Source organism: Oncorhynchus kisutch, linkage group LG14 (genome assembly GCF_002021735.2).
Source record: "Oncorhynchus kisutch isolate 150728-3 linkage group LG14, Okis_V2, whole genome shotgun sequence".
NCBI lineage: Eukaryota > Metazoa > Chordata > Actinopteri > Salmoniformes > Salmonidae > Oncorhynchus > Oncorhynchus kisutch.
The window spans coordinates 7,669,047-7,691,960 of NC_034187.2; the positions used below are offsets into that span (position 1 = coordinate 7,669,047).

The following is a 22,914-nucleotide window of genomic DNA, read 5'->3' on the forward strand; positions in this document are numbered from 1 at the left end:
AATATTTTCTTCTTGAACTGCACTGTTGATTAATGGCTTGTGAGTAAGAATTTCACGGTAAGGTTCTACACTTGTTGTATTCGCCGCATGTGACAAATAAAGTTTGATTTGATTCGATTTCTTTTGATTTGATCTATGGCGGGACGGCGAGCAGGCCTCTGCACTCTACTTATGAATGTGTCTCCCTCTGCCATATGGATGGATTATATGACACACCGAGAGCAACTGGCATCGTTGAGCACATTACTCTGAGATGTACTGCATCAGGTAACTTCCATTGTAAAACCACATCCATTACGCGTATTCCTCTTCACAACACTATGTGGAGATTTGGGATCAGAGGATGACAGAAATATTTGGAAACTGAACGAACTGAACTCAAGCATGCAGGGGAAATACAAACATATTTGATCAATCAAATGTATTTATAAAGCCCTTTTTCCATCAGCAGATGTCCCAAAGTGCTTATACAGAAACCCAGGCTAAAACCTCAAACAGCAAGCAATGTAGATGTAGAAGCATTGCGGATAGGAACAACTCCCTAGAAAGGCAGGAACCTAGGAAGAGACCTATAGAGGAACCAGGCTCCGAGGGGTGGTCAGGCCTCTTCTGGCTGTGCCGGGTGGAGGTTATAAGAGTACATGGCCATTAAGGCCAGATGAGTGACCGAATCATTGGATTCAGAGGAAATAATTCTTATTGGAGAGAGCATCTTTCAAAAGCTAACCTTCCCTCAGCTGTGCAGGTTTCTAACATAAACAGCATCAGTAATTGTCCCCACACCACTGAGGACTGCTCACCTCCAACGCTTGGAAGAGCACTTTGGGACCTACTTCCCAATCCGTTTGACTGTGATCCTGGATCAGTTGACAAGACTGTATGTGAAATCAAACAGCTGATCGAGCTGTCATGTGACCAAATGCTGCAGACAACGCATTCAAGGTTCACTACGGAAGAGTTTTGGTTCCTGACTCAAAGGGAATGCCTTCTCTCTCTGACCATTAATGCTGTCATGTGACCAAATGCTGCAGACAACGCATTCAAGGTTCACTACGGAAGAGTTTTGGTTCCTGACTCAAAGGGAATGCCTTCTCTCTCTGACCATTAATGCTGTCATGTGACCAAATGCTGCAGACAACGCATTCAAGGTTCACTACGGAAGAGTTTTGGTTCCTGACTCAAAGGGAATGCCTTCTCTCTCTGACCATTAATGCTGTCATGTGACCAAATGCTGCAGACAACGCATTCAAGGTTCACTACGGAAGAGTTTTGGTTCCTGACTCAAAGGGAATGCCTTCTCTCTCTGACCATTAATGCTGTCATGTGACCAAATGCTGCAGACAACGCATTCAAGGTTCACTACGGAAGAGTTTTGGTTCCTGACTCAAAGGGAATGCCTTCTCTCTCTGACCATTAATGCTGTCATGTGACCAAATGCTGCAGACAACGCATTCAAGGTTCACTACGGAAGAGTTTTGGTTCCTGACTCAAAGGGAATGCCTTCTCTCTCTGACCATTAATGCTGTCATGTGACCAAATGCTGCAGACAACGCATTCAAGGTTCACTACGGAAGAGTTTTGGTTCCTGACTCAAAGGGAATGCCTTCTCTCTCTGACCATTAATGCTGTCATGTGACCAAATGCTGCAGACAACGCATTCAAGGTTCACTACGGAAGAGTTTTGGTTCCTGACTCAAAGGGAATGCCTTCTCTCTCTGACCATTAATGCTGTCATGTGACCAAATGCTGCAGACAACGCATTCAAGGTTCACTACGGAAGAGTTTTGGTTCCTGACTCAAAGGGAATGCCTTCTCTCTCTGACCATTAATGCTGTCATGTGACCAAATGCTGCAGACAACGCATTCAAGGTTCACTACGGAAGAGTTTTGGTTCCTGACTCAAAGGGAATGCCTTCTCTCTCTGACCATTAATGCTGTCATGTGACCACAAATGCATTCACGGCAGTAGCGGTCGGTGCCATTTAAGATGAGGGAGGATGCTATTTTTCATATGAGCATGGCCTTATTTCTATTACAGCATGTTGGATAACTGTCATTCATATTCCATTCACCCATCACAATATAACATTGATAGGTTTAGGCTACTGCATGATACTCTAATGTTCTCTATACCCATCATGAGGTTGATACAACCAAGCTCATGAATGCAAGTTTAAAACGTAGGTGCACACAGGTCAAGACATAAATGTGAATAATCAAGGTGACAGTGACACATTCAATACCTCCTTGCACACGCTTGCCTGCATCTAGCTGATCGAGGGTGTAATCGTTAGTGAGTAATAATCATTAGTGAGCAAATTGAAGTTTCTATTGGACAAATTCAGGTATGTTTATACCCATTTTATTTAGCTTGCTTCCGTTTAAGAAAGGTTTTTCCAACAGAATCATCGGAATGAATACACCCCGATCAAAATATAAGGTTAACATTGGCAGTTAATTAAATACATCATTTTTGCATTGATTTAGGTCGTGGGAATTTTCAAATATCAAAATGAGGTAGTGGGCCAAACAAATTTGGTAACCCCTGGGTTAAGGGAATATCCAAGGACAGATTTAAAAAACAGTTGACATTTTGACCTGTAGTGGGATAACGCTGTTTGTTTGTGGTCTGTTTTATGTTGTTGTAACTTTATTTGCGGTATTTTCCCTTTCCAATTCAGATTGCTGGGTTTGTAAACTGCTTTTCAGATTACATGAAGATGAAAAATGAAACAAATTTTTTCTTTCTTTCTCTCTCTCTCTCTCTCATACCATAGAGACTCATACATTCATTCACAGATTTTACTGTTACATGGGAGTGTTAAAATGTACTCTTGTAAAGTACTGTTCAAGGTATTTCACAACAGAAAGCATAATGGGAGACTGTCACTAAGCTCATGAAGGATACATCCATTAAGGCCAACATGCTGCGACAGGACTCCAAGCTGAAGCCTTGTGTTTTCTTTGCATTTCCTGTGTAAAATGGGAAAAGATGGCACATTAGAAAACCATACTTATTTAAACAATTCTCTGTGTCAGAACCTGTGGTGTGCATCAATATCGATTATTCAATACGATATCGATATGAGCAAAGAATAACGTGATATCTGTTAACCTACATGAGGTAAAAGCAAAATACATGACTGTTCCTGCATGCACAAAACCTTCTCACATGCTCTCAATTTATAGCGTACTTCAGTGTCTGCTGATGGGCTATCAACGGCCTTCCTACTGGTTGGGTAGATTAGACGCCCAGGACATTCACACCTGGCCCAATGGGTAATCAGCAAGCAGTTGTCTGAACTCCATAAAGCCGCGGAAGTTGCAGTGTTATTTATTCAAACCGTTAAGATATTGATTTTGGTTCTAAAACATGCTACTAATATCGATATAGATTTTCCATATCAGTGCCCAACACTATAAATTACAGTAGATTTTCTCTTTACATACCTTGGATGAGATTTTCATTCAGACAGCTCTGAAGCTGTTCAGCATTCACCTCCTCAAACTTTTTAGTAAAAAAGAAATTCCTGTTATTTATTTTTTTAACGATTAGTTAAAAACAATGGGGCCATACTTGCGAAAATTATAAAAAGTTTAAGCTTTAGTTCAAGTTTAAGAATCCGCTTATTAAAATCGTCGAAGTAGTTCAAACGCTATATGTTAGCTGTTCCCATTTCATAATCTGTCACATTTAGCCGTATACTAATCTCGTCAAGTGGGTGTGATTATTTCCTGAAACAAATTCCGCGTCAACCTTTCAAAGATCTTAAAAAGGGACAATGCAGCAGTTTCTTTTCTCAATATCAAATAATTTCTGTGTAACAATTCAGTACCTTACTGTGATTGTTTTAAATTAAAATGCTGAAAAATAAACAAAAATAGTTTTTTAGCAAATAGCAATTTCTCAAGCAAATATTTTGCTAGGACTGTCTGAGTGAGGAGGAGAAAACTAATAACGAGCTATTATTGGCAGACAGGGTTTGGAAGTCTCATTCTTATTGTTCTATTAACTAATTCACCACCTGGTGATGTCACTATAGGCCTTTTTAAACAGCTCTTACAGTAAAATAGCCTTATCTTCATTTTCACAATTTCACAATTTCACAGTATTATATCAACATCATAGTTTGGAAATATATATGAAACCAAAGATGATATATTATATTGACAAGATATTTGAATGACCGCTCTAACATTGGAAAGACATGTCCTCAATGTTTGAAGGCAGGCAAGATCAGTTGGGAACATTCTAACCAATAACAGGGCAGATACGTGTGTGAACAACAGGCTCAACTAAATCGTTTTTTCCGCAATGTTGCGCGAATGCCGCATGCCTCCGCTTACACTGAGTGTACAAAACATTAGGAACACCTTCCTAATATTGAGTTTCACCACCTTTTTTTCAGTACAACCTTTAAAAAAAAATTGACCTTTAAAAGAAATGTATACACAAATAAATGGCATTTGTTTAAATAGGTAAACCTGCCTAACCAGAGGGATATACTGTATTTACACTTCCAAATTCAAGGTTTACTTTCGTTCATATTCACTTGGTCTGTCTCAAGTGTCATTGCATCCATGACCAGACTACTTTACTAACGTTATGTTAGACAAAGCTCGTTTTTACATACATGACAAAATCCCACGTTGATGCCTATCCGTTCCACACACATCCATGTGCTTCCACAGCAGTAAAGAGGTAGGAGGATTACACAACATGTACGTTTCGATCCGCATATGTTGTAAAAAAAATAAAATAATAATAATTAACTAGCAGAGGCTCAAAATCTTGTCAAATTGACCTCTTACTGCTATCACTAGTTGGTGGTGTGACTCACTAAGGTGGTAAGCCAAGAAACCGTGAGATGCGGTGAGTTCGTAACCCATTCGGGGCAAGGTTTTTTTTCGAGAAAAAAAAAAACACGCCACTGTTGATCCTTGGGTCATATAACGCATACGTGACGAAATAGATGGTTATAAAATGTTGTACATGTTAATGTGGCCTACACGTCTATGTAATGTATGTAACCCTATAGTAGTGTCGATTCTTTATTTTAGCAGTGTCAATTTTGAACCGAATATAAACACTGCCACCTGGTGAGGTTAGCAAAGGGCTAAATATGCCAGATTATGTAATGGGAACAGCTAACATGTAGCCTTTGATCAAGTGCAACTATGTCAACAATTTTAATTGGCCAATGCTTGAACTTGAACAAAAACTTTTTCATAATGTTCAAATATGGCTTCAATTAGTTTAAACGATTAGTCTTCTTTTACAGCTTTTTATTTCTCCGGTTATGTCTTTAATTTGACATTGCAATACCCTTTTTTTTTTTTTATCAAAATACTCTGAACTTGCCTCATCAGAATACTTCTGAAACAGAGTTCTTTTGTCATCCACATCTCCTCCGTTGTATTCAAATTTGTCTGTAGATGTGGGCTAAAAAAAAAAAATGGTGTTTTAGTGAGTTATAAAGGTGGTGGAAAGCAAAGCAATACCAGTGTTACATTAAAATAAACCTACATAAATATGAGGGATGAAACACTTTTGACCTTAAGTACCTTTGGCGTTTTCGGGGAAAACAGGATGTCCTCCATGTCTTGGTCATTGGAGTTTTCACTGAGGGAAAAAAAAGTACCGTTTTGTTTCTGTTAGGAATACATTCATTATAGTGAGACCTAATGTTAGATATGATCACAGACTATAGTAAAAAAAATATTGGGGGAAAAAACTGACATTACGTTATTATTCATGTCGTTATGGGGTGGGGCCGTGCTTACTGGATGTGGGTCTCTGCCTTGGAGAGGATGGACAGGATGAAGGAGGCGGTTTCATTTGGTTTGAAGGTTGATGGCACGATCAGGTATTCACCAGGTTTCAGCCTGAAGAACTCCATCACTTCCCGAGCATTCAGGTAGTTCTTCGATTGGGCGACAGGCACATTGTTGTTGAAGAAGGAGGCAGGAAACTTCCCACTCTGTCCTTTGAACTGAGATCACAATAAAACCACAAATTACAAAAGGCTGTGCTAAAATATGTCTTTGTAAAATGTTACTTTTGAACCTTAATGCAACAATTTAAAAAAGCTACTTGGTCGTATATATGTTATATAATAGTTGTGCAACAACCCAACCTGGTCTCAGAGCATTTCGTATTATTCTATAAGTAGATCTGAGACACTCCATTTAGTGTGATATGTTACATTTCATATGGTATGTGTTAATTTGTGGAGGTCCATTACGTATGATATGTTACGAATTACAATTCATGTTATATGTTAAGAATTCGCAAACGTACAATCGGTAGTGAATTCTAGGTAGGTGGCTAACATCAGCTAACTCTCTAACGTTAGCTAGGCTAGGGGTTAGGGATTAGGGTTAAAGTTAGGAGTTAGGTTAAAGGGTTAAGGTTAGGGTTCGGGGAAGGTTTAGCTACATGCTAAGTAGTTGTAAAGTAGTTTGCAATTCAAAAGTAACATATCATAATAAATGGGCTATCTCAGATTTACATGCAGAATAATGCGAAATGCTTTGAGACCAGGTTGCACAACCATAGTACAACAGAAACTGCAGACCAAGGAGAATGCACAGGCCTATCTAGAGCAACAGTGTATTTTGTTAGCTCCTGTATAACTGTGTTTGTGAAAATGATGTATAAAAGTGGCTTACTTGGTCAGACACCTGTAGAAAGTAGAACATATACAATTCAATAGCAGGAACAATAGCATATCTGGACTGTTGAATTTACTCTTATGGGATGACATTATACTTGTAGGTTCATATTGGATAATTGTGTCTAGATCATATTTTTTAAATGTTTTAATGATAAAAAAAAAAGCTTTTGTAGATAAACTTGTTTTAATTGTTTTAGATAAAAGTCATAGACATTTCAGTTTCTTTATAGAAATACAAATTTTCTGCAGCAAATGTAGTGCTTCTGGGTCGTTGGTGAGAAGTGTGATTTCTGGGTCGTATATGAGAAGTGTTATACGGGTTTATCATCTGGGTCGTTGGTCAGAAGTGTGATTTCTGGGTCGTATATGAGAAGTGTTATACGGGTTTGTCATCTGGGTCATGTGTGAGAGGTTTGATATGTGGGTCGTATATGAGAAGTGTTATATGGGTTTATCATCTGGGTCATGTGTGAGAGGTTTGATATGTGGGTCGTATATGATAAGTGTTATACGGGTTTATCATCTGGGTCGTTGGTGAGAAGTGTGATATGTGGGTCGTATATGAGAAGTGTTATGCGGGTTTATCATCTGGGTCGTGTGTGAGAGGTGTGATATGTGGGTCGTATATGAGAAGTGTTATACGGGTTTATCATCTGGGTCGTTGGTGAGAAGTGTGATATGTGGGTCGTATATGAGAAGTGTGATATGGCTTATCATCTGGATCGTGTGTGAGAGGTGTGATATGGCTTATCATCTGGGTCGTGTGTGAGAGGTGTGATATGGTTTATCATCTGGGTCGTGTGTGAGAGGTGTGATATGGCTTATCATCTGGGTCGTGTTTGAGAGGTGTGATATGGCTTATCATCTGGGTCGTGTGTGAGAGGTGTGATATGGTTTATCATCTGGGTCGTGTGTGAGAGGTGTGATATGTGGGTCGTATATGAGAAGTGTGATATGGTTTATGAAACGTGTTCACCAAAGAAGGGCACTGGACCTCAAAGATGGAGAAGCCGATGTGGAGACTTTTGACCAGGCGTCTGTTTCTCTTGTCAGGCTTCTGCATCAGAGACACCAACATGTTGTTGTCGCCCTGTGTCTCAGAGCAGACACCGCTCAATCCCCCAATCTTCACCCGATACTGGGGATTTATCCAGAAGCTGTCTGGGAGACAAAAAAATATGGATATTTTGACTGTAGATTCAGGAAATGTTGTAGTCATCATGAACTGCATATAATTCCGTGTCAAGTAAGATTTACTTGGGAAATTCATGCAACCACCAGCAGTGGTTCCTGCAACCCATCTGCCATCATGGAATGAAGAGGTCCAATGACAAGTGGAGTTGCCATCAAGAAAATCAGGGCACAGACAGCAGATGTCCATGTCTACGAAGTGCTCACAGAAATGTTTCATTGTCATCCTGAGAAGACAAGCAAAGTTGTGACCGATAAGGTGTTGAAATATCAGCACTTGAAATGCTGCATGTGTCAGTTGCACTTATTAACACGGTCTGCAAAACAAATTTCTGCATTATAATATGGTTTACCAGAATTCCCCATCCTCTTCCACTGACAGACACATCTTCCGATCGTCAGGACTCACTGTTTGCCACATGGAAGACCTGACAGGAAAGCCAATGTTATACATCAATAGATATGTAATGGGGCGGAAGGGTAGCCTAGTGGTTAGAGCTTTGGACTGGTAACCGAAAGGTTGCAAGTTCAAGTCCCCAAGCTGACAAGGTACAAATCTGTCGTTCTGCCCCTGAACAGGCAGTTAAACTACTGTTCCTAGGCTCTTATTGAAAATAAGAATTTGTTCTTAACTGACTTGCCTGGTTAAATAAAGGTAAAAAATCAATGAACTGGGGAAAAGTCTGAAGTAGTTTTCAAATGTTATGCTGTTAGTCACAGACAGCTACATCGTAAGCAAGAGTAAAAGCAAAACCAAAAACCTTGCTTGTATGCAAATATTTGGCAGACTTTTATGACCTTACATGAAGGAACATACTATTGTACTATGTACCATTACATACAACACCATTACATACAGTACCATTACATACAACACCATTACATACAGTACCTTTACACAAAGGTCAGCTGAGTGAAAATGTAATGCTTAGACTGGATTATCAGTCTTTTGACAGAACAACTTGTTTTTCAAGAACAGATAGGGGGGGGGGTTAAATTAGCTTTAGAGAAACTACAGATGTGTCATTTCAAGTTAAAAACACAAAACAAGAGACAACAATGTCAAATCTGCTTGTGAGTGACTCCTGAATACAATGTAAAAGGTAAGGGAGATCAGTTGACATTTCATAAAGACCTTTTGAATACAATGTAAAAGGTAAGGGAGATTAGCTGACATTTCATAAAGACCTTTTGAAGACAATGGGTGTGATGACAGGTCACAGTCAGACTATACTGTAAATACATACTTATCGCTCCAGTCTCCATTCCACTCTCCCTGGCCCCAGGGGTTGAAGAGGCGGATCAGATTAACTATCATGCCTTGGCTCATGATCTGTGGAAGAAACCAGAATGAACATAAGGAAAAGGGTTCATTTTGGGTTGTGCAAAAAAAAATCATACCGCACAAACGCTCCAATTTCCCTCCAGGAAGAACTAGATATTGCCAAAGCATTTCTCTCAGCTTGTTAGTTCCATACAGTACCTGTTTAACCCCAGTGACGGTGTAAGCATGACCCCTCACTAATCCGTTGGGTGCCACTGTGTTTGCTGATGTTTCCTACAGAACAATAGACACAGGTTATTACAGGAATTATAAAGTGAAGTAACTGGACCATAACAGAACAGAGGTTTCAGTCATAAAATATGAACCCAATATGAACACAGCCTTCATCTCTTTTGTGTTTACAAGTTAAACTACGCCACGTCTCATATTACTCTACAGATATGTTATTGACATCAATGGATGAGTTGCGGTATCTTAATAACACACTTGTTCAAAAAAAAAACTAACCTTTATTTAAGGGGCGGCAGGGTAGCCTAGTGGTTAGAGCGTTGGACTAGAAACCGAAAGGTTCCAAGTTCAAGTCCCCGTGCTGACTAGGTACAAATCTATCATTCTGCCCCTGAACAGGCAGTTAACCCACTGTTCCTAGGCTGTCATTGAAAATAAGAATTTGTTCTTAACTGACTTGCCTGGTTAAATAAAGGTAAAAAATAACAAGGCAAGCCAGTTTAAGAGCACATTTTTATTTACAATGACAGCCTACTGGGTAACAGTAGATTAACTGCCTTGTTCAGAACAAGAGATTTTTACCTTATCAGGTCAGGGATTTGATCCAGCAACCTTTCAATTTGTTCTTAACACTCTAACCCCTAGGCTACCTGCCCTATGAAGTATTTTGTTCAACGTTTCATCAAAGCTACCCCTTGAGGTGTGCCACACCCAATCAGCGATTTTGACTTGGCAGCTCTGAACAAGAGGTCCCACAGATTTGGTGGAGCATCAGTGAGCTTGAATGTGATGTGAACCCCTCCAGTGAAGTCCATCATAGCCTCTGAAGGGGTCCCTGAATTCACGTCTGCGTAGGAGCCACACACCCTGCCAGAAGAAGACAGGTCAATAAGACCAACAATTAAGGTCCTTATATAAATAACTGATGTGGCTCACATACCCTGCCAGAAGAAGACAGGTCAATAAGTCCTACATCAAGGAGGTGTTAAACTGTTTTATAACCAACTGATGTGGTTCACATACTTGGCATAGGCTTTCTCCAGCAAGGCAGGCCAAAACTCATTGGGAGTTTTTGAATGAACAAAAATGAGCCTGCCGTCAACTGTTGGTAGCTTGTCATCGATCACAACGTCCACCCACCTCCCAAACCTCCAGAACTGAAAGATAGGAGGAGAAGACAATGATTCCTACAGAGACTATTCTCTACGGGGCTTGAGAAAGGTGCAGTCTAAGCAAAACATCTCAGAAGCTTTTCATTACAATGTTTTCTGTGTCAATACATGACATCCTCAAAGGATGATGGTTATTTTAATAAGTTAGTTAGCCCGAGGTAATTTACCCTGAAGTGGAATATTCCGCAGTAATCCTCTTTAAAGCTTTGGTTTAGGGGTACTACTTGTTCCAGGATGTGCTTCTGGAACGTCAAAGCCCCAATGGAAGCAAGAAACCAACAATCTCCTAAAAAATGACAAGTTTATGAAGATCATGACATTTGTAATGCAAAGGGCATGGTGTGGTAGGGACATGGTGAGGTGGGGACATGGTGAGGTGGGGCATGGTGTGGTGGGGACATGGTGTGGTATATGTTGACACTTGCTTACTAAGAAATCCACTTTTAATTTATTATATTTAACCTTTATTTAACAAGGTAAGTCAGTTAAGATATACAGTGGGGCAAAAAAATATTTAGTCAGCCACCAATTGTGCAAGTTCTCCCACTTAAAAAGATGAGAGAGGCCTGTAATTTTCATCATAGGTACACTTCAACTATGGCAGACGAAACGAGAAAAAAAAATTATTTGCAAATTATGGAGGAAAATAAGTATTTGGTCAATAACAAAAGCTTATCTCAATACTTTGTTATATACCCTTTGTTGGCAATGACAGAGGTCAAAGGTTTTCTGTAAGTCTTCACAAGGTTTTCACACACTGTTGCTGGTATTTTGTCCCATTCCTCCATGCAGATCTCCTCTAGAGCAGTGATGATTTGGGGCTGTTGCTGGGCAACACGGACTTTCAACTCCCTCCAAATATTTTCTATGGGGTTGAGATCTGGAGACTGGCTAGGCCACTCCAGGACCTTGAAATGCTTCTTACGAAGACACTCCTTTGTTGCCCGGGCGGTGGGTTTGGGATCATTGTCATGCTGAAAGACCCAGCCATGTTTCATCTTCAATGCCCTTGCTGATGGAAGGAGGTTTTCACTCAAAAGCTCACGATACATGGCCCCATTCATTCTTTCCTTTACACGGATCAGTCGTCCTCGTCCCTTTGCAGAAAACAGCCTCAAAGCATGATGTTTCCACCCCCATGCTTCACAGTAGTTATGGTGTTCTTTGGATGCAACTCAGCATTCTTTGTCCTCCAAACATGACGAGTTGAGTTTTTACCAAAAAGTTATATTTTGGTTTCATCTGACCATATGACATTCTCCCAATCTTCATCTGGATCATCCAATTGCTCTCTAGCAAACTTCAGACGGGCCTGGACATGTACTGGCTTAAGCAGGGGGACGCGTCTGGCACTGCAGGATTTGAGTCCCTGGCGGTGTAGTGTGTTACTGATGGTAGGCTTTGTTACTTTGGTCCCTACTCTCTGCAGGTCATTAACTAGGTCCCCCGTGTGGTTCTGGGATTTTTGCTCACCGTTCTTGTGATTATTTTGACCACACGGGTGAGATCTTGCGTGGAGCCCCAGATCGAGGGAGATTATCAGTGGTCTTGCATGTCTTCCATTTCCTAATAATTGCTCCCGCAGTTGATTTCTTCAAACTTCCCAGCCTTCAGTCTTCCCAGTCTCGTGCAGGTCTACAATTTTGTTTCTGGTGTCCTTTGACAGCACTTTGGTCTTGGCCATCGTGGAGTTTGGAGTGTGACTGTTTGAGGTTGTGGACAGGTGTCTTTTAAACTGATAACAAGTTCAAACAGGTGCCATTAATACAGGTAACGAGTGGAGGACAGAGGAGCCTGTTACAGGTCTGTGAGAGCCAGAAATCTTGTTTGTAGGTGACCAAATACTTATTTTCCACCATAATTTGCAAATAAATTCATTAAAAACCCTTCAATGTGATTTTCTGGATTTATTTTCTCATTTTGTCTGTCATAGTTGAAGTGTACCTATGATGAAAATTACAGGCCTCTCTCATCTTTTTAAGTGGGAGAACTTGCACAATTGGTGGCTGACTAAATACTTTTTTGCCCCAAAGTATATATATAAAATATAGGACAAAACACACATAACAACAAGAGAGACAACACAATACTACATAAAGAGAGACCTAAGACAACAACATAGCAAGGCAGCAACACAGCATGGCAGCAACACATGTCAACACAGCATGGTAGAAACACAACATGACAACGACATTGTAGCAACACAACATGGCAGCAGCACAACATGGTAGCAGCCAGTGGTGGAAAAAGTACCCAATTGTCATACTTGAGTAAATGTAATTGCAAAAATATTCATAAGAATTAAAGTGCTTATATTAAGCAAAACAGATTTTTATTTTATTTATGGATAGCCAGGGGCACAATACAGCGCACAGACATAATTTCCAAATGAAGCATTTGTGTTTAGTGGGTCCTGCAGATCAGAGGCAGTAGGGATGACCAGGGATGTTCTCTGTTTAGTGGGTCCTGCAGATCAGAGGCAGTAGGGATGACCAGGGATGTTCTCTGTTTAGTGGGTCCTGCAGATCAGAGGCAGTAGGGATGACCAGGGATGTTCTCTGTTTAGTGGGTCCTGCAGATCAGAGGCAGTAGGGATGACCAGGGATGTTCTCTGTTTAGTGGGTCCTGCAGATCAGAGGCAGTAGGGATGACCAGGGATGTTCTCTGTTTAGTGGGTCCTGCAGATCAGAGGCAGTAGGGATGACCAGGGATGTTCTCTGTTTAGTGGGTCCTGCAGATCAGAGGCAGTAGGGATGACCAGGGATGTTCTCTGTTTAGTGGGTCCTGCAGATCAGAGGCAGTAGGGATGACCAGGGATGTTCTCTGTTTAGTGGGTCCTGCAGATCAGAGGCAGTAGGGATGACCAGGGATGTTCTCTGTTTAGTGGGTCCTGCAGATCAGAGGCAGTAGGGATGACCAGGGATGTTCTCTGTTTAGTGGGTCCTGCAGATCAGAGGCAGTAGGGATGACCAGGGATGTTCTCTGTTTAGTGGGTCCTGCAGATCAGAGGCAGTAGGGATGACCAGGGATGTTCTCTGTTTAGTGGGTCCTGCAGATCAGAGGCAGTAGGGATGACCAGGGATGTTCTCTGTTTAGTGGGTCCTGCAGATCAGAGGCAGTAGGGATGACCAGGGATGTTCTCTGTTTAGTGGGTCCTGCAGATCAGAGGCAGTAGGGATGACCAGGGATGTTCTCTGTTTAGTGAGTCCTCCAGATCAGAGGCAGTAGGGATGACCAGGGATGTTCTCTGTTTAGTGGGTCCTGCAGATCAGAGGCAGTAGGGATGACCAGGGATGTTCTCTGTTTAGTGGGTCCTCCAGATGAGAGGCAGTAGGGATGACCAGGGATGTTCTCTGTTTAGTGAGTCCTGCAGATCAGAGGCAGTAGGGATGACCAGGGATGTTCTCTGTTTAGTGGGTCCTGCAGATCAGAGGCAGTAGGGATGACCAGGGATGTTCTCTGTTTAGTGGGTCCTGCAGATCAGAGGCAGTAGGGATGACCAGGGATGTTCTCTGTTTAGTGGGTCCTGCAGATCAGAGGCAGTAGGGATGACCAGGGATGTTCTCTGTTTAGTGGGTCCTGCAGATCAGAAGCAGTAGGGATGACCAGGGATGTTCTCTGTTTAGTGGGTCCTGCAGATCAGAGGCAGTAGGGATGACCAGGGATGTTCTCTGTTTAGTGGGTCCTGCAGATCAGAGGCAGTAGGGATGACCAGGGATGTTCTCTGTTTAGTGGGTCCACCAGATCAGAGGCAGTAGGGAGGACCAGGGATGTTCTCTGTTTAGTGAGTCCTCCAGATCAGAGGCAGTAGTGATGACCAGGGATGTTCTCTGTTTAGTGAGTCCTCCAGATCAGAGGCAGTAGTGATGACCAGGGATGTTCTCTGTTTAGTGGGTCCTGCAGATCAGAGGCAGTAGGGATGACCAGGGATGTTCTCTGTTTAGTGGGTCCTGCAGATCAGAGGCAGTAGGGATGACCAGGGATGTTCTCTGTTTAGTGAGTCCTCCAGATCAGAGGCAGTAGGGATGACCAGGGATGTTCTCTGTTTAGTGGGTCCTGCAGATCAGAGGCAGTAGGGATGACCAGGGATGTTCTCTGTTTAGTGAGTCCTGCAGATCAGAGGCAGTAGGGATGACCAGGGATGTTCTCTGTTTAGTGGGTCCTCCAGATCAGAGGCAGTAGGGATGACCAGGGATGTTCTCTGTTTAGTGGGTCCTCCAGATCAGAGGCAGTAGGGAGGACCAGGGATGTTCTCTTGATATTGGACCATTTTCCTGCCATGCTAAGCATTCAACACGTTGTAATGATTGTCGTTGGGAGAAGGACAAGAGGACCAAAGTGCAGAGTGGTGCGTATTCGTAATACTTTTAATAAAGATGAATACTCTAACAAAAAACCGACAAACGAACAGTTCTGCAAGGTGCAACAAAAACACTAAACAGAAAATAACTACCCACACCCATAGTGGGAAAACAGGCTGCCTAAGTATGGTTCTCAATCAGAGACAACGATTGATAGCTGCCTCTGATTGGGAACCATACCAGGCCAAACACATAGAAATAGAAAACATAGAACACAAAACATAGAATGCCCACTCCAACTCACGCCCTGACTAAACTAAAATAGAGACATAAAAAAGGAACTAAGGTCAGGACGTGACACATGTAACGAGAACTTTTGGGTGTCAGGGAAAATGTATGGAGTAAAAAGTACATTATTTTCTTTAGGAATGTAGTGAAGTAAAAGTAAAGGTTGTTAAAAAACATAAATAGTAAAGCAAAGTACCGATTAAATAGTAGTTTAATGTGTTTTTATTTAAGTACTTCACTCCACTGGTAGCAGCAAAAAAACATGGTACAGACAGTATTGGGCACAGACAAAAGCACAAAGGGCAAGAAGGTAGAGACAATAATACATCACACAAAGCAGCCACAACTGTCAGTAAGAGTGTCCATGATTGAGTCGTTGAATGAAGAGATGGAGATACAACTGTCTAGTTTGAGTGTTTGTTCCACTTACCAACCATTCCTTGCCCAAAGTCAAACCTTGAAAGTCCATCAACAACAAAATCTGGATACTGTACCATTTTCTGTAAGAGTGAATGCACACATTACACCTATTAATAATGTTTATAATTTCTATTCATAATTACACATTAAAATCAGTTAACACTATGTGCTGTAATGTGTGCAGATCGGGATGATGTCATACCGCTGGTCTCAACCACACCACTCTGCTCATGTCATCAGGGGGAAGTAGCCCATCACCAATGGAGTTATGGTCTGGGGGGAACATCTCATCGATGTACCTCACTCCCCTGGCCAAACAGTATTGCGTCAGCTGCTGAAAGTCTTGGTTGCTGTGTTTCTCTGGGTTGGCAAGACTCCCAACACCCTCTTTCTTGTGGCGCTCCTGCATTATACTCATACACACACCGGGAGGAGGCATTGTTGTACTGTATGCAGGATCTGTTAGCAGGGTGAAATTATGAAATACTCTGAGTTACTAGGTGGAGCCTAAATATACAGTGCCTTGCGAAAGTATTCGGCCCCCTTGAACTTTGCGACCTTTTGCCACATTTCAGGCTTCAAACATAAAGATATAAAACTGTATTTTTTTGTGAAGAATCAACAACAAGTGGGACACAATCATGAAGTGGAACGACATTTATTGGATATTTCAAACTTTTTTAACAAATCAAAAACTGAAAAATTGGGCGTGCAAAATTATTCAGCCCCTTTACTTTCAGTGCAGCAAACTCTCTCCAGAAGTTCAGTGAGGATCTCTGAATGATCCAATGTTGACCTAAATGACTAATGATGATAAATACAATCCACCTGTGTGTAATCAAGTCTCTGTATAAATGCACCTGCACTGTGATAGTCTCAGAGGTCCGTTAAAAGCGCAGAGAGCATCATGAAGAACAAGGAACACACCATGCAGGTCCGAGATACTGTTGTGAAGAAGTTTAAAGCCGGATTTGGATACAAAAAGATTTCCCAAGCTTCAAACATCCCAAGGAGCACTGTGCAAGCGATAATATTGAAATGGAAGGAGTATCAGACCACTGCAAATCTACCAAGACCTGGTCGTCCCTCTGAACCTTCAGCTCATACAAGGAGAAGACTGATCAGAGATGCTGCCAAGAGGCCCATGATCACTCTGGATGAACTGAAGAGATCTACAGCTGAGGTGGGAGACTCTGTCCATAGGACAACAATCAGTCGTATATTGCACAAATCTGGCCTTTATGGAAGAGTGGCAAGAAGAAAGCCATTTCTTAAAGATATCCATAAAAAGTGTTGTTTAAAGTTTGCCACAAGCCACCTGGGAGACACACCAAACATGTGGAAGAAGGTGCTCTGGTCAGATGAAACCAAAATGGAACTTTTTGGCAACAATGCAAAACGTTATGTTTGGCGTAAAAGCAACACAGCTCATCACCCTGAACACACCATCCCCACTGTCAAACATGGTGGTGGCAGCATCATGGTTTGGGCTTGCTTTTCTTCAGCAGGGACAGGGAAGATGGTTAAAATTGATGGGAAGATGGATGGAGCCAAATACAGGACCATTTTGGAAGAAAACCTGATGGAGTCTGCAAAAGACCTGAGACTGGGACGGAGATTTGTCTTCCAACAAGACAATGATCCAAAACATAAAGCAAAATCTACAATGGAATGGTTCAAAAATAAACATTAGAATGGCCAAGTCAAAGTCCAGACCTGAATCCAATCAAGAATCTGTGGAAAGAACTGAGAACTGCTGTTCACAAATGCTCTCCATCCAACCTCACTGAGCTCGAGCTGTTTTGCAAGGAGGAATGGGAAAAATGTCAGTCTCTCGATGTGCAAAACTGATAGAGACATACCCCAAGCGACTTACAGCTGTAATCGCAGCAAAAGGTGGCGCTACAAAGTATTAACTTAAAGCAAGTCCCTGAACTCTCGTGTATTTTCTGCATTATGCAATGATATGGGCAGCGACCATGTAATGCTTTCACAACATACAGAAGTGCGCTGGTTTTTAAGGGGCAAAGTATTGACATGGATTTCTAAATTGAGAGAAGAGCTTAAAGTTTTCTATACTTCACTTGCGTGACTGCTTGCATGATGATGAGTTTCTCACACGACTGGCCTAACTTGGTGATGTTTTTTCTTGCCTGAATGATCGGACTCTCTGCGACTATATTCAATGTGTAGGACAAAATTGAGGCTATGATAAAGAAGTTGGAGCTCTTTTCTGTCTGTATTAACAAGAATAACACACAGGTCTTTCCATCATTGTATGATTTTTAGTGTGCAAATGAACTCAAGCTTACGGGCAATGTCAAATGTGATATAGAGAAGTACCTGAGATGGGTGCGCAATTACATAGGTACTTTCCACAAACAACTGGATTCCTTATCCCTTTCATGCCCTGCCTCCAATCCACTTACCGATATCTGAACAAGAGAGCCTCATCAAAATTGCAACAAGTGGTTCTGTGAAAATTTAATAAGAAGCCACTGCCAGATTTCTGGATAGGGCTGCACTCAGAGTTTTTTTCCTTGGCAAATCACGTTGTTAAGACACTGATGCCCTTGGCAACCACACACCTATGTTTATTTATTTATTTCACCTTTATTTAACCAGGTAGGCTAGTTGAGAACAAGTTCTCATTTACAACTGCGACCTGGCCAAGATAAAGCGTAGCAATTCGACACAACACAGAGTTACACATGGAATAAACAAAACATACAGTCAATAATACAGTAGAACGAAAGAAAACAAAAAGTCTATATACAGTGAGTGCAAATGAGGTAAGTTAAGGAAATAAATAGGCCATGATGGCGAAGTAATTACAATATAGCAATTAAACACTGGAATGGTAGATCGGCAGAAGATGAATGTGCAGGTAGAGATACTGGGGTGCAAAGGAGCAAAATAAATAACTAAATACCAGTATGGGGGTGAGGTAGGTAGATATTTGGGCTGTTTACAGATGGGCTATGTACAGGTGCAGTGATCTGTTAGCTGCTCTGACAGCTGGTGCTTAAAGTTAGTGAGGGAGATGTGAGTCTCCAGCTTCAGAGATTTTTGCAATTCGTTCCCGTCATGGGCAGCAGAGAACTGGAAGGAAAGACGACCAAAGGAGGAATTGGCTTTGGGGGTGACCAGTGAGATATACATGCTGGAGCGCGTGCTACGAGTGGGTGGTGACCGGTGAGCTGAGATAAGGCGGGGCTTTACCTAGCAGAGACTTGTAGATAACCTGTAGCCAGTGGGTTTGGCGACGAGTATGACGCGAGGGCCAACCAACGAGAGCGTACAGGTCGCAATGGTGGGTAGTGTATGGGGCTTTGGTGACAAAACGGATGGCACTGTGATAGACTGCATCCAGTTTGTTGAGTAGAGTGTTGGATGCTATTTTATAGATGACATCGCCGAAGTTGAGTATTGGTAGGATAGTCAGTTTTACTAGGGTATGTTTGGCAGCATGAGTGAAGGAGGCTTTGTTTGCGAAATAGAAAGCCGATTCTAGATTTGATTTTGGATTGGAGATGTTTGATATGAGTCTGAACTCTGAACACACTGAACTCTGTCTGCCAAGTAGTTGGTGAACCAGGCGTGGGCAGTCATTTAAGAAACCAAGGCTATTGAGTCTGCCGATAAGAATGCGGTGATTGACAGAGTCAAAAGCCTTGGCCAGGTCGATGAAGATGGCTGCACAGTACCGTCTTTTATCGAGGGCAGTTCTGATGTTGTTTTGTACCTTGAGCATAGCTGAGGTGCACCCATGACCAGCTTGGAAACCGGATTGCACAGCAGAGAAGGTACTTGGCTTTTGAAGACTTTAGAAAGGCAGGGCAAATTGGATATAGGTCTATAACAGTTTGGGTCTAGAGTGTCACCCCCTTTGAAGAGGGGGATGACTGCGGCAGCTTTCCAATCTTTAGGGATCTCGGACAATACAAAAGAGAGGTTGAACAGACTGGTAATAGGGGTTGCAACAATGGTGGTGGATAATTTTAGAAAGAGAGGGTCCAGATTGTCTAGCCCAGCTGATTTGTACGGGTCCAGGTTTTGCAGCTCTTTCAGAACATATGCTATCTGGATTTGTGTGAAGGAGAAGCTGGGGAGGCTTGGACGAGTAGCTGCGGGGGGTGCGGAGATGTTGGCTGGGGTTGGGATAGCTAAGAGGAAAGTACAAGTACAAGTAGGCTACTATTGAAACTAGGAGGTCGACCGATTAATTAGGGCCGATTTCAAGTTTTGATAACAACCGGTAATCAGCATTTTGGGACGCCGATTACGGCCGATTACATTACATTCCACAAGGAAACTGGTTGGCAGGTTTTGCGAGTGCAGCAAGGAGCCAAGGTAAGTTGCTAGCTAGCATTAAACGTATCTTGTAAAAAACAATCAATCACATAATCACTAGTTAACCACTCATGGTTAATGATATTACTAGGTTATATGCCACGCAGCTTGTCCTGTGTTGCATATAATCAATGTGGTGCCTGTTAATTTTTCATCGAATCACAGCCTACTTCGCCAAACGGGGGATGATTTAACAAAAGCCCATTTCTGAAAAAAGCACAATCGTTGCACAAATGTACCTAACCATAAACACCAACGCCTTTCTTAAAATCAATACACAGAAATATATTTAGCTAAAATAAATTCTTGTTAGCAGGCATATTAACTAGGGAAATTGTGACACTTCTCTTGTGTTCATTGTAAGCAGAGTAAGGGTATATGGAACAGTTTGGGCCGCCTGGCTCGTTGCGAACTAATTTGCCAGAATTTTACATCATTATTACATAACATTGAAGGTTGTGCAGTGTAACAGCAATATTTAGACTTAGGGTTGCTTAAACCACATCAGGAGCCCACTTTTGAGGTTTAGAGAATATCTAAGACATTCCCATTTGTAAATAACCTAGCATATGAGATGGAGTTAGTTAGTATAGGCAATGCACACTGAAACATTAGTGGGTATATGGCATATACCTGATCATACCTACCCTCCACCACACCACTGGATGGAGGCTGAATTAACTATGCATGAATGCAACGACGTTCTCAATGTACAGTTTCTTCAGAAAGTAGAAAGTAGTTATAAAAAAAGTGGTTATAACTCTTGACTTTTCCACATTTTGTTGTGTTACAGCCTGAATTAAAAATGGATAAAATATCTCTATATATATATATGCTGTATATATATTTTTTCTAATTTCCTGTCTACACACAATACCCCATAATACCCCATAATACCCCACAATACCCCATAATACCCCATAATACCCCATAATACCCCACAATACCCCACAATACCCCACAATACCCCATAATAACCCATAATACCCCACAATACCCCACAATACCCCACAATACCCCATAATACCCCACAATACCCCATAATACCCCATAATACCCCATAATACCCCATAATACCCCATAATACCCCACAATACCCCATAATACCCCATAATACCCCACAATACCCCATAATACCCCATAATACCCCACAATACCCCATAATACCCCATAATACCCCACAATACCCCACAATACCCCATAATACCCCACAATACCCCACAATACCCCACAATACCCCACAATACCCCATAATACCCCATAATACCCCACAATACCCCATAATACCCCACAATACCCCACAATACCCCACAATACCCCATAATACCCCACAATACCCCATAATACCCCATAATACCCCATAATACCCCATAATACCCCACAATACCCCATAATAACCCATAATACCCCATAATACCCCATAATACCCCATAATACCCCACAATACCCCATAATACCCCACAATACCCCACAATACCCCATAATAACCCATAATACCCCATAATACCCCATAATACCCCATAATACCCCATAATACCCCACAATACCCCATAATACCCCACAATACCCCACAATACCCCATAATACCCCACAATACCCCATAATAATCCATAATACCCCACAATACCCCATAATAATCCATAATACCCCATAATACCCCACAATACCCCATAATACCCCATAATACCCCACAATACCCCATAATAATCCATAATACCCCATAATACCCCACAATACCCCATAATACCCCATAATACCCCACAATACCCCATAATACCCCATAATACCCCACAATACCCCACAATACCCCATAATACCCCACAATACCCCATAATACCCCATAAGTTAAACATGTTTTTTGAAATTTTAGCAAATGTATTGAATGCAAATACAGAAATATGTCATTTATAAACAATACAAACAATGTGCTCATGAGGAGGGTACAATGATAAGATCTCGTCCATTTCTCATATTTCTCAAATGTAAGTCTCAATCCAAGCTCATTTGTCTCATGAAGTCCCAATAATATATATATTTTTAAGTAATCAGGAGAAAAAGTTCAGATATATGTGATGACTAAATAATACAAAATTGAGATCACCAATATTTCATCAGAGATGAAGAAAAGACTACTCAGAGCAAAATATTTTGTTGTAATGTTTGAGTCACACAGAGATCACATGAATACATAAGCCATGGTGAAATGTAACATGGACGTGTCTGTTTCAGGTACGTGTAGCCTACACAAACCATTAATAACACGGGCTGTAAATCAGAGTCAGGTAAAGTGCCTCACCTCAGAATATCGCAGGAATGGTTGTTATATTCAAAGTGTTCAATCTCTCAGAAACTAATTCAGGTCATCGTCATCTTTATATACCTGAAGGTTCCAGAGATTTCTAATGTACTGTAGACTACTGAATGTGGGCGTGGCACAAACCACAGCTTTCCATTGGATAGGGTAGTGGAAAATCTAGTTTAGTCAGTCATATAGCCATCCTTTTTAATTTTTGCTTTAGATCAGAAGAGAAACTTCTGAAAATACAGAAAGAGAGAATAGGTTCACAAGACTTGAAAAGGGGAAATGCCAACTGATGTATGTTGCTAAATTAGATAGGCTATGTAAATATTGTGTAGGCTAAGCTTATTTGAAAGTGTTAACTTGAGAATTAAAAATATAGTTTACAAAAGGCTAACAATCAAGTGAAGCCTGGGTACTATAGTTGAGCTACAGTCAGTTGTTCGACCCTGTGAAATGTCCTATCACTGCAGGCAGCAGATGTTAATCCAAGCATATTTTTCCTCACCTGCATGGGCTTGTCTTTTCTTCCTTCAGCAAGACTTGTGGCATTTTAAGGATTTGCCCAAACAATATTTGACATTTAGAGTAACTGCCATGGGAGAAGAAAAAAACAAACGCAGAAAGTAAATTCATCATGACATATCTAATGTTGCCAAGACCACAATACTCACAACTATACTCACAACTATACTCATGT

At 41.4% G+C, this 22,914-nt stretch overlaps 1 protein-coding gene across 3 annotated transcripts in view; it reads right to left on the minus strand.

Moving 5' to 3' along the window:
• The window catches only part of LOC109884540 (calpain-1 catalytic subunit-like), a 46,020-nt gene extending 23,696 nt beyond the window's left edge, over positions 1–22,324 (minus strand). The window contains exons 1-18 of one of the 3 annotated variants that reach the window (XR_004202663.1): positions 22,212–22,324; positions 15,765–16,021; positions 15,573–15,642; positions 10,721–10,839; positions 10,405–10,538; positions 10,074–10,248; positions 9,352–9,426; positions 9,116–9,201; positions 8,222–8,296; positions 7,935–8,095; positions 7,672–7,838; positions 6,673–6,684; positions 5,785–5,993; positions 5,566–5,623; positions 5,363–5,443; positions 3,451–3,508; positions 3,195–3,298; positions 2,909–2,973 (exon numbers count right to left, since the gene is read on the minus strand). Coding sequence is in view for 1 of the 3 variants with exons in the window: in XM_031787743.1 (XP_031643603.1) it covers positions 2,909–2,973; positions 3,451–3,508; positions 5,363–5,443; positions 5,566–5,623; positions 5,785–5,993; positions 6,673–6,684; positions 7,672–7,838; positions 7,935–8,095; positions 8,222–8,296; positions 9,116–9,201; positions 9,352–9,426; positions 10,074–10,248; positions 10,405–10,538; positions 10,721–10,839; positions 15,573–15,642; positions 15,765–16,001 (1,782 nt within the window). In the remaining 2 variants the exon portion in view is untranslated. Of the gene's footprint in view, positions 1–2,908; positions 2,974–3,194; positions 3,304–3,450; positions 3,509–5,362; positions 5,444–5,565; positions 5,624–5,784; positions 5,994–6,672; positions 6,685–7,671; positions 7,839–7,934; positions 8,096–8,221; positions 8,297–9,115; positions 9,202–9,351; positions 9,427–10,073; positions 10,249–10,404; positions 10,539–10,720; positions 10,840–15,572; positions 15,643–15,764; positions 16,022–22,211 lie in introns of all 3 variants that reach the window. The other 2 variants (XR_004202664.1, XM_031787743.1) reach the window with 2 other exon arrangements.
• Between the last annotated feature and the right edge of the window lie 590 nt (positions 22,325–22,914).